The 13,031-nt window shown below is 42.4% G+C and overlaps 2 protein-coding genes across 2 annotated transcripts in view; one reads left to right on the top strand and one right to left on the bottom strand.

The window, feature by feature from the left end:
• LOC139462218 (xylosyl- and glucuronyltransferase LARGE1-like) overlaps window positions 1–13,020 on the bottom strand; it is a 472,136-nt gene extending 459,116 nt beyond the window's left edge. Inside the window, exon 1 of the mRNA XM_071243812.1 lies at window positions 13,016–13,020. The gene's annotated coding sequence lies outside the window, so the exon portion shown is untranslated. The remainder of the gene's footprint in view (window positions 1–13,015) is intronic.
• LOC139462223 (neurogenic locus Notch protein-like) lies at window positions 2,502–11,800 on the top strand. Its single transcript, XM_071243817.1, has 6 exons — window positions 2,502–2,826; window positions 4,108–4,302; window positions 6,460–6,573; window positions 7,083–7,328; window positions 10,466–10,663; window positions 11,625–11,800. Exons 1-6 carry the CDS (start codon window positions 2,502–2,504, stop codon window positions 11,798–11,800), a joined length of 1,254 nt encoding a protein of 417 aa, XP_071099918.1.
• Window positions 13,021–13,031: the final 11 nt, after the last annotated feature.

The raw sequence follows: 13,031 nt of genomic DNA on the forward strand, positions 1-13,031 counted from the left end.
TAAAACCTGGAGGCTACTAGATAATACCTGGAGGCCACTAAATAATACATGCAGACCATAAGATAAAACCTGGAGGCCACTAGATAATACCTGGGGGCCTTTAGATAATACAAGCAAACCATGAGATAAAACCACGAGATGATACGTAGAGGCCACTAGATAATACCCGCAGACCATGAGATAAAACATAGAGGCCACAAGATAATAACTGGAGGCCACTAGACAATACATGCAGACCATGAGGTTACACCTGGAGGCCAGGAGATAATACATGGAGGCCACTTGATAATACCCGCAGACCATAACATAAAGCCTAGAGGCCACGAGATAAAACCCGGAAGCCACTAGACAATATATGCAGACCATGAGATAAAACCTCGAGGCCACTAGATAATACTTGCAAAACATGAGATAATACCTGGAGGCCACGAGATAATACCTCGGGGCCACTAGATAATATTTGCAAAACATGAGATAAGATCTGCAGGCCACGAGATGATACCCGGAGGCCACTAGACAATACATGGAGACCATGAGGTTACACCTCGAGGCCACGAGATAATACCTGGAGGCCACGAGCAAATACTTGCAGACCATGAGATAAGACCTGCAGGCTACGAGATAAAACCTGGAGACCACGAGGTTACATCTCGAGGCCACGAGATAATAACTGGAGGCCACGAGATAATACATATAGTTTCGCAGAAAATATCGACAGGTCATGACATGATACCTGAAGGCATTCTGACCATGATATGAGAGATAAGAGGCAAGTAGATAAAGCATTGAAACCACAATATAATATCTAAAGGCCGTGAGATAAAACTCAGAGGTCACGTGACGATACCTGGAAGCCACGCGATAATACTGGGATGCCACAGGATAATACTTGGAGACCACGAGATAATACCTTACAATGAATAAATACACAGAGGCCACCAGATAATACTTACAAGCCATACATTCATTCATACACCGAGGCCACAAGATAAATCCTTGAAGTCACGAGAACAAACAAGGAGGCCACGAGATAATACATATGGCTCCCAGGTACTAGTAATAGTAATATCGACAAGTCATGCGATAATACATTGATACCTCCTTATAATGCTTTGAGCTCACCAGTTAATACCGGGGGATCAAGATATAATACCTCGAGGCCACAAGATACCCGGAGGCCATAAGTAAATGCATGTAGGCCACAGGATAACGCCTGGAGACCACGAGGTACTACCTGGAGGCCGAGACGTTATTAATATCTGAAGGCCATGAGATAACACGACTTTCTTTCTCCAAATAATGACGAGTCTTAAAGAATCACGATTTTTGTTACATTTTCGGTCACTGGAATTTGTATGTTTTTCAAAACATTCTTTTTCAGGAAATCCAGCATGTATAGCTAACAATTAGCGTGTTTCAGTGAAACAAGATGACAAATTACTGTTTTTAAGAGATCAGCCCCTCTAGAAGTCATGACCTCCAGATACGATCTCGTAGCTTCTATTTGTAACATAGCCAGTACATTTGCATTTGTTTTCACCATATCTTCCAAAGTTCCATAGGACAATGAAAAAGTATAAATATGATTAATGAATATTATATCAAACTTCACATGTTACAATTTTTGTTTTTGATAGCCCTAGGATAGGAACATAAGACAATTATCTAGGGTGTATAAAATAATCATAATAAAGATCCAACCTGGAAGGAGTATGTCATACATCTTTATACAAATTTGAAGATTGTTTCTTTTTTACCTGCTGCGACTCCTTGGAAAATATGTTTATGAGATTGCAATATTGTTTTTATGTCCATATATTTTTGTATACTTGAATGTTACCTCGATGCCAGATTCACACAACTTTGCACAATAGTTAGAACTTTTTAACAATACTGCCAGGAAATGCAACTTCTGGTTCATTGCATGTAGCGACGTTACGATAAAGATTCTTATACCGTTATCAAGCTGGAGTAACAACATACATGCATGGCATTTTGTGATAAGCAGGAGGTTAACATTGACAACAACTGGTAATGGATAACACGTAGCATACATATACTTGGAGGAAGCCAAATGTACAGTGAGAATATTAGCACACAGGTATAAGTAGCATACAGATAATTCGATGAAGCCAGTCCTATAAACAGTACCATAGCAGAATAAGCAGCACAGTAATCTACTTACCAATGCGCGTTGCGTCGATTGAGGTCTGTGCTCCTATAACGGTAGAGCCTGTCACGGTTGTAGATCATGTGAAGAAGGTGTATTGGTTTACTTCTAATCGCGTGACGCCTGTATTATGTATAGCGATTGTGGGTAGGCGTTCTCAAATCTACCCAATAGTCTTATTTCAACTGACGTCTTGGCCCAGTGATTCAGGAAGTAACCCAAGTCCTGTTTTCCGACTCGTGACTGTGTTCTAATAAAGTCAACGCAGTGTATTTGAAATAGGGATTTTATCCCGTTCGTCTATATCCAGAAAAGAGTGTACACCGACACAATGTGTTTATGTACGGTGTATATGATTGCTCTGTTCATGCTACATGCAACATGGAGTCAGAGAGCTCCAACATGGGATTCGTGTGGATGCAGTTGGGTAGCATGGCAAGGATGGTCCACCTGTTCAAGGCTCTGCTACGGGAGGCAGGTCAGAGAGAGAAAGGTGCTAGTGCTTGACAGTTGTGGGACTTTTGAGCACTGTGATGGGGGAGACGGCGCCTACGACTACAGGGACTGCAACTCCCACTGTACCTACGGTTCGTACGACTCCTCCTACGGCGGATGCAGGTGCCCGGCTGGGAGATATGGAACATGCTGTGATAATGGTAATAGTGCCAATCATCTGTCTTTGTAACAACCATCGTGCACCCATTGTTTACGGGCCCCTGAGTAGCATCCATGTGTATTTGATTGTTTCTTCTATATCTGAAAAAGTGAATTTTATTTGATTCAATTGTTACCCGTTTGGAGGATGTTAAGACGTATTTCAAAATTAACATACCTTTTTTATTAGTTTCAACAAATCAGTAATGGTACCCTAGGATCACTGGATTTTCTGGTTCATCGATCACTTGATTGTCTGGTTTTACAGGCTGACGTCGCATATCACGAGTACTGCTGCGCTGCGTCAGGCAATAAATACTTTAAGTTACTTTTTATGCAAATCGTAAGAATGATGGGTTTCTACCGGTAGGGCAGGGCATGCTTGCCATTTTCGCTAACATCACTGTCTTTCAGTTGTCTTTTCATATAATTTCCACAGCTATTTGCCAAGTGGAATCTCTTTCGGCAGAAAATCTAGGCCGGTTATTCTCCTGCGTTGACAATATACATTTGCCAATAACATTGAAGTTATCAAAGTGGTATATTGTTCAGACGTGTTGTGTTTTCTATATTTGGCCATGTTATGATGTGAATATGCATATATGCATTATTTCACTTAGCGTGAGTGTCTTTTTGAGTGTCTGCATCTACTGACTTTACTTCTTGCAGATTATACGTTCACGGCATAGCTACTGGCACTACATCCATACATCAATTATAAACAGAAAGGCGCAGTTATTTTCATAAATTTGTTCTAATGTTTCATTTATATATTCAGTTCGTTCAACTGATATTATAGAACATATTTAATTTTTCCAGGACATAAATCATATAATCATCAAACATGTTTTTGAATTTAGGACATTTGTGGCTAACGTTTTTCTTCATCGATTTGCTATCTTCAAGGAAAGTCGGGTTAAAAGCCAGTATTGTGTAATATACGTCCTTGATAAGGTGTGCATGTTCCTTGTTCCTTGATCATACGTCCTTGATCACATGTGCATGTTCAAGGAGCATGCTGGTTGTGAACTTATTTTGTCTTATCCATTACCTTATCCATCGCACAGTGGGATATAAGTTAGAGTAGAAAAGGCACTAGGGACCGACCATTAGTTAAAACATATATTGTATATATTGTACCCAACAACCCTACCCCCAAACCAGAATATCCGATGGTCGGTACCAAAAGATACTTCGTGGGCTCGTTTAGTCTTTTATTTCAAACCATTGTATGTTTGTGTTTGTGTAAATGTTCGCATAATACGATTATCATTTCTTTTAAGTTATAACCTGTGGTACGCCACAAACAACGTCAAACGGTGCCGTCACAGTCAGCAACAGCAACAACTACGGCAGCGTGGCCACGTACACGTGCACCAACGGGTACAACATGACTGGGACTGCCACAATGACATGTTCCACCTACAACAGCTACTCCACGTATGGATACTGGACGGGGTCTACGCCAAGGTGTCTATGTAAGTCATCACTCGTTAGTGATCATTTTCATGGTTTTGCGGTCCTGGTTATTGGTACATTGTTGTAATAAAGCATTGCTTGACCACATGATACCTATCCTCACAGAGTTTCAATTGCAACACTGAGAAAGAGAATTATGTCCAAGCTGCTCATATTTGTGTACCTTCTAGCATTTCTCCATGGCCCGACTCACATCCCGAACGAGTCAACATGGTAATGCCATACTCGAACGACAACAATATATGGAAACAGAACCTTCAGCAGAGCTGGCGTTGTTCTTACGAATGACCAGTTTCTTCAAAGGAGCGAACGCCTGAACGGTCTTGATATGATGTTCTGTTCTTTATAATTTATTTATATTATATTCTCCTAAAAAGAAAGTGACCATGAAAAATATATGTTGTGATAATAACCATCTTCTTGAAAGGAGCATACGCTCGTCGTTCTTTCAAAAATGACTGAGGTAGAACGGTTACGGATCCTAAACCAGAGATAGAACGGTTCCGGAACAAAACCCTTGAGCCCCAACACACCTTAAACATTTCCCGTGAAACTCTTCAAGAATCATGTACACGTGAGCTATCCACTCACCAGACTGGTAATGCATCGTCTACAATGTGACGAACCGTAAGGGCTATTGGCATGATTCAAATTGGTAGAACTCGGCGAGAGGTAGCCAATATGTCCCGCAGGTTTTGGAATTGGTCTCTGCAGACACAAATGTTAAAGATCGACCCCGAACATGGCGCTATAGGTCAACAACACATCAACAATTAATTAGGAACCAGACGCAACAGGCAATAAAATCGCTGTCCACTTGCGCCAGGCCACTGAAGCTTAAGTTACTGACAAAGCGATATGAAATCGTAAGAATGCAGCTAATCTGCATGCTCGACGACGACGTGTTGTACAGCCGTTATCAAATTGGCACATTCTAGCCAGACGCCACTTGGGGGTGGGTCAGACTGATATCTGGGCGAGATCACGATGACCACTATGATGAGGGCCAGAACGCCACTGTATGTTGCCCGTGGAAGGTTCACTGGATACTACGACCGAGGCAGCATACTGGCGCCAATAAATTTGCCGTTCGGCGCCAAGCTGGTCCATGTTTTGTCTCTCAAGACAATAACCCACGTGCCCACCGTGCACGTATCGTAGCTGACTACCTCCAGTACCAAGTGAGTGAGTGAGTATGGTTGTTAGCCGCTTTTAGCAATATTCCAGCAATATCACGGCGGGAGACACCAGCAATTGGCTTCACACATTGTGCCAGTGAAGGGAATCGAACCCGGGTTCTCAGCGTGACGAGTGAACGCTTTTACCACAAGGCTAACCAACCGCCCCTCCAGTAGCAAGACATCAAGACATCAAAGCCATGCGTCCTGACCCAGAGGACGTCTCGGGTTTGATCGGGAGACATGTACGCCGGGGTCAAATTTCACCCGCTCCTTCAGCTTAACTGGGTCAGGCGCTGCACGTCAAGTGTAAAAGTCTCCTTCAAATTGTCATTGGGAGATTTTGGTTGTTTGCACCCTTACAATACACCGTCAACACGCTCTGTTTCTTGTCATGGGTTACACTTAGTCCTCCCCTTTTTCTTATCCACCCAGACAGCCTCCCTGATCTAATGGTAGAGCGTCCGCCCGGAAAAAAAAGGTCCGGGGTTCGATCACCGGAGGCGTCATACAAAAAGACGTTAAAAGATGATACTTGTTGTTACCCTGTCTGGCTAGCCATTAAGGGGTTAAAACAAGGACAGATCGGCTCGGAGACAATATACAGTGTCTGAGTGGGATATTCGTGTTAAACTGCGGTATTTCAGTGTGCTAGCACTATAAATTGGCATCAGTCCGGATTAGTATAAACAGGCAAACACACTCACGTGCATGCCTGTCGCTATATAAGTGCAAACATCTTAGACGCGACGTTAAACCCCATTTCACTTCACCTCCACATTTTCCACCCATTACCAACATATCAGAATATGCCCTACTTTTTTGGAGTGTACATTATAAAGCAGATGGATGCAGTCTTGACTTCCACTCGTTCAGTGGTCATGTCATGTCATGCCATAATGCGTCACTGGTATGGTTAGGTAATAATAATTTAAGGTGTTTTTATTTTTTGACAGTCACATTTATTTTTCCACCCAGTCGCTAAGTCCTGTAACAGCAGCCCCTGCCAGAACGGAGGCACGTGTGTGAACGGTCTGGAAATGTACACGTGTGTGTGTTCGCCTGGGTGGTCAGGGTTCAACTGTGAAGCAGGTAGGAAATCCAGCATGGCTGATCAAGCTAACAAATGAATAGCACCTCAAATCTGAAAATGCATGTTTATATCCTATACTCTTTAACAACACAATTGATGTAGTTAGCAACTTAGATTGAGTACTTAGGGCTGTGTATTTATCACCTGTAAATAATTTCTGACTTTCATATCCCCCACAAACAGTTATCATACACACATTATTGGCGGGGGCACGGGTGGCCCAGTCGTCTAGGGCGCCGCGATTTGCTGTGCAGAGTTGCGTCCCTTGGGCACGCCAGAAACCTATGGTTGCGGGTTCGAAGTCCGGTTTACCCCGATTATGTTTCTAGGTTTGTCAGCACCATACCCGTGCTCTAGGGTTTCATCGAAGTGGTAAACGTCTGAGACCTGCATCACTTCTGGCTTTCCTCCCTCATTAAGCTGACACACCGTAATATAACTGGAATACTGTTAAAAGCGGCGTTAAACCAAACTCACTCACTCACAAAATTGGCTCATGTCGCCCTAGATGTACAGCCCCCTGTTGTGAGTGGTTGCGAAGGCAACGACACTCTCCACACAGCTGACCATGAGCTGACCCACAAGTGGACAGTGCCAGCCTTCACGGATCCCTTTGGTAACAACGTCGTCACGACGCCGAACTACGCCACCAACTCCTACCGCTTCCCATGGGGCGACTTCTTCGTCCAATATGTGGCCACCAAGACAAACAACGGTTTACAGACGGAGTGCAAGTTTCAACTCAGCATTAGACGTAAGCAATACACAGAAATACAACCACACACACACACACACACACACACACACACACACACACACACACACACACACACACACACACACACACACACACACACACACACACACACACACAAACACAAACACACACAAACACACATGCATGCACACACATGCATACACACATGCATATACACACACACACACCAAGGGTAACCACAGTCGGGAACTCGGCCGTCTAAGGCGAGTCTCGCTGTGCAGAGTGACGTCCCTTAGTCGTTCCAGGATTCGATGGTCGGAGTTTCGTATTCCAGATTCGCCTTGACTATGATCGTTCTTTTGATTGTCAGCACTATATTCGTGCCTTTGGGTTTCAAACGTGATACCCATCTAAGACCTGCGTAATTTGGTATTTCACTGTAAGCTGACATGCTGTGATATTACAGAAACGTATAGTGACATTAAACCCAGGACTATGTGTGTGTACATACTAATCTAGTGACGGCATTTTTAGCTATCGATACGTAACTGCAGCTGACTTGGCAGAGACAATCATGCAATTATGAACAAGAACAAGATCATTAGCAGTGGGGGACATTCTACCTCCTCGGTACTCAGCTATCTGTTCTCCTTTGCGTGTGACGGTTCATCGGCAGTATGCCAAAATAATACAAAGGACATGACGAATGCAGAAATAATTTACTTTATGTCCGTGCCGTCTTCAATTACACTACTGAACACATTTCACTAGTTTCAATCTATCCTGACAGTTTATTGTTGTCAGTTGTAAGGACATTATGATAATGTTAACGGGTCTTACAACGGCAGGGTTAAGTCTAAACTGATATTCACGAAGCCATGTGCCAGCTATATGACTGTAAGCAGAGATCCACGTCGTATGTGGCCACCCGATCCGTTCAGATGCCCCTTACAACCTGCATATGTTGCCGGGGAACCTATTCTACCATCAATACATGTGTATTGTTTGTAATTCTGCTCCATAATAGCATAGACAGAACAAAAAAAAGACTTACGGAACTCTATGGACTCTAAGAGTATGAAGGTGTCGTGGGAATATATGCACGGGTGGTAAGGTGTTGCGGGAATATATGCATGAATGGTAAGGTGATGTGGTGATATATGCAAGGATGGTAAGGTGCTGTGGGAATATATGCACCTATGGTAAGATGCTGCGAGAAGATATGCATGGATGGTAAGGTGACGTGGGGATATATGCACCTATTGTAACGTGACGTGGGAATATATGCACCTATGGTAAGGTGCTGTGGGAATATATGCACCTATGGTAAGATGCTGCGAGAAGATATGCATGGATGGTAAGGTGACGTGGGGATATATGCACCTATTGTAACGTGACGTGGGAATATATGCACCTATGGTAAGGTGCTGCGAGAAGATATGCATGGATGGTAAGGTGACGTGGGGATATATGCACCTATTGTAACGTGACGTGGGAATATATGCACCTATGGTAAGGTGCTGTGGGAATATATGCACCTATGGTAAGATGCTGCGAGAAGACATGCATGGATGGTATGGTGCTGGGGGAATATATGCACCTATGGTAAGGTGACGTGGGAATATATGCACCTATGGTAAGGTGCTGCAAGAAGATATGCATGGATGGTATGGTGCTGGGGGAATATATGCACCTATGGTAAGGTGCTGTGGGAAGATATGCATGGATGGTAAGGTGACGTGGGAATATATGCACCTATGTTAAGTGTTGCGGGAAGATATGCATGGATGGAAAGGTACTGTGGGAAGATATGTACGGATGGTGAGGTGTTGCGGGAAGATATGCACTGATGGAAAGGTGCTGTGGGAAGATATGCATAGACGGTAATGTGACGTGGGGATATGTGCACTGATGGTAAGGTGACGTGGGAATATATGCACTGATGATAAGATGATGTCGGAACTTTTTAAGACAGTCATCTTGGTATAAGCTGTCCACTGAGGAGGTGATGGGGCAAATAATGTTTCAAAAATACCTTAAGTGGAATGATAAGCTAAAACAAATAGTAAAACCTTTCAGGACCTTTTTCGGCCAACGGCATCATTCACGACGTGTGATTCTATAAAAAGCATGAGTCATTTCTTTGGTTGAGGGAGTGAAGCAGGACAACAAATAAACGATGACGTTTCAAAGACTCACCTATAACTACCACAAACGCTTCTCCAGAGATCGAAAACACTAATTGTTGGTCCTATTGTGTCCACACTGCTGTATTTGATATTCTATAAGGTACAGAGCCCGCATAAAATTGAAAGAAACAGGGAAGCTCTCAGACATATCACCATGTCCGAAAACATCTTTCCAGTGCAAAACACTCACAAAGTATGCTCCAAATCTGTTTCATTCTGACAAGTGGCCCGTTGTCATCGCAATATACCCGAGTAAGGAAGCTTAAACTAACCAGTATTCATTAAACATCTATACATCAGACGCAAGAGTGATGTAAGTCCTCGGTCATCTCATCCTGCAGACCTTGGACGAAATTGGCCTGGGAGTTCATTGATGACCCTTTGAACCTGTAGATTTAGAAATATATGAACGAGTTAGGTTTAGTTTCACGCTTAATTCCATAATAGTGCAATACAATCACACCATAAATGGAGAATCGAAACTGCTTACGGCGCGACGAGCAAACCCAACAGTTACCCCACCGCCTCTACTTCTGAATTGGCTGATGTGGTCTGCAACAATTAGTCCATGAACACTCCAATGCCAATTACTACATTTATATGAAAAAAGATACATCATGTCCAGTATATCCGTGACGATTCCGTAAGAGGATTCCGTCTGAGAGGATTCGATCACCAGTAACCTAAGCCTGTCGTATGAGGCCACTGAATGGATTGGGTCAGGCTCGAGGACTTGGGTAATGACATGTCATCCTATCCCAATTGCGTGAAGCAATTTATGATGTCAACCACTGGATCGTCAAGTCTAGACTGATATTTTCAGCACGCATCCTGTAGCTGAAATTTTGCTGAGTATCTTAAGTTTCATTTTTACACCCATTTATGTCATTGTTTTATATTATTACATATGTATTACATATTATGCTGATTAACGTGTATTTAAGTAAGAGAATATATCCTTAATTTAAAATTTCTCCTATACAGCTTACCCATGTGATAACTTATCTGTGCCTGAGTTTGGGTACGTGGCTTGCAACGGTTGGCGACGAGACTTTGGACAGTATTGTTTGATTGGCTGCCTGGCTAACCGAACCCTACCACGTGACATAGATGGGAGCCAATGGTATGCGTGCGGAGCAGGTGGAACTTGGTCTTCAAACCCAGGAACGATCCAGTGTGCAGGTAATTGTTTTTATGTTTTATAAAACATGTTATTTAAATGAGTGTTGATATATTTTTTATGCGTTCGCTCGTAACGCCGAAGAACCGTGTTCGATTCCCGACATGGGTAAAATGTGTCCCGCTGAATTTCTGGTGTCCCCCGCCGTGATATTGCTAAAAGCGGCGTAAAACATACTCACACACTCACTGATGATATATTTTATTTTTATTTTAACACTGGTGTGGCAGGTTCAGACAAAGATATTTTATATTTTTCCTTATCCTAACTTATCATCTATTATATATTTCATTATTCAAAGAGCTGTAGGGTAGCTTCGTGGTTAAAGAGTTCACTTGTCACCACGAAACCCTGGGTTCGATTCACTTTGTGAAACCCATTTTTGGTGATATTATATCATTATATAGTATTGCCAAAGGCGGCGATAAGTCGTATTCACTCACTCAGCCTATTTAATCATGTCTGCAGGTCTGTATAAGGTTTGTGTTTGTTTTGTTCTGTTTTACGCCGACGTCGGCCTTTACATGATGACCAGAACAAATATAATACGTCAACGCCAGAGAATAACCAGTCTCAACTATCCGCCGAAACAGATTTCTTTGGGCGTAAAGGGCAAAATAGTGAGGAACATTATATGCTTGCATCACTGAAAGTCAATGATGACGCCATGTGTCCGTGAAAAGGGCAAGCATGTCCTGCCCTACCAGTAGCATCAACCACTCACACGATTTGTATAAAAAAATAAGTGTTTCTCTTTGCTAAACCAGTGGTGGATATCATGAGCCCCACACCGTCGGGGCAAGCTACCACGCATTCAAGTGTTGGGACCCGAGGAAGAACCTGTGCGATTATATAGGTTTAATTCTATGACGGTTATTATGTCTGTCTGTACCTGTGAACTCAAATCATTGTTGTGTTTGGAAAGGATGTTGTAAAAAACTCAAAGCATGAATTTCTACGCAGATGAGGCTGACCCCATCGGTGCATCTAGTGGCATCCTCGGCAGTCCAGGTTCTTGTGATGACGTCAGTGCAATAAAAGAAGAGTATATAGCAGCACTGAAGACATCGGACTTTAACACTGCATGTCTCAAACATACTGACATATGTGTACCTGCTAACGTCAACATTCGATGTTGACGTCAATGGGACTTTCTAATGGTATTAGTTGCAGAAAGACTTGGCTACTTGCCCAAATGTGGCAATGATGTGATATTAAAACCAATGTTTTTAACATGTAATTTACAGACCTCGATAATGAGTGAAGATTACGTGACAGATACTGGGCTTGCTTTGTTACATTGCCATAGCAATCTTGACGGTTCATCAGTTTCAACGATCGAAGTGTACATAAGCTCTTGTTAAAACAGATCGGTGGTGATGATACACAATTAACAGACACGGATCATGTTCATTTCCAATCAACTTTAATCTCTGCTCTACAGTACCACATAATACACATACTGTACCTTCAAACACAGGCTTAGTAGGTAGTCGAAAGTGGACTCTCTTGTAGCAGAGATCTCTTTAGGGAAATTGTCGCTTTTATATTCATATCTATGATTATGATTATGATTATCATGTCAGAAGATCCTTGTGTTGTTATCATTGACACGAATGTATCTCATAACGTAATAAAAATGTCCAATACAAATCGACGTTTTTATCACTTTGGCTCCAGTGATATATCTGCCTCTGGTCATTCTCCTGCATGACCTAGTAGCCACGTGGGTTGGCATCATTCGTTTTAGTTGTGATGCATATAAACTGAAGGTCAACATAAAGCTTACCGAGTTTGTTCTTAATGGAGTTGAGAATATAAAGAACTTTTGCTGAATATGATTATGTCTATTTATCCATCACTCATTCCTGTAACGGATTGTTCATGCTATGCAATACACTAATTGCAAGTACGTATTTCCTCTACATGTGGCATATTCATTTCACGATATTTGAGACATGCCAACTCACCAACCCTCACACTTGAATGAACAAAACACTTATCTCGAGTTCATGAATAAGCTAATCATAAGCGTCACATGGTCAAAACACAGAGCTTGACATAAAACATTCCCCAGGGAGTAACCTATTCAAGTCGGACAAAGAAACTGTTGTCATATAGGTGTAAGCAGGCAGCCAATCAGAAAATAGCATTCTTCTTGGGAATCCCAACACGTAATGTAATACGTGTTTGACATATATTATCAAGGACAATACTTTTCGGGTAATTGTGGCGGATAACATGGGCGAGTGAGCAGGCAATGACAGTCAATGACCGACTTGTATATGATCATCAGAATAACCCTAGGTAACCCTGGACGTATCGGTTTCTCTTTGTCTGGCGTTCGTGTTCACCTTTGGAAGGGTCTAT

The sequence above is a fragment of the Haliotis cracherodii genome, unplaced genomic scaffold (assembly GCF_022045235.1).
Source record: "Haliotis cracherodii isolate W230 unplaced genomic scaffold, xgHalCrac1.p SCAF_15, whole genome shotgun sequence".
Taxonomy (NCBI): Eukaryota; Metazoa; Mollusca; class Gastropoda; order Lepetellida; family Haliotidae; genus Haliotis; species Haliotis cracherodii.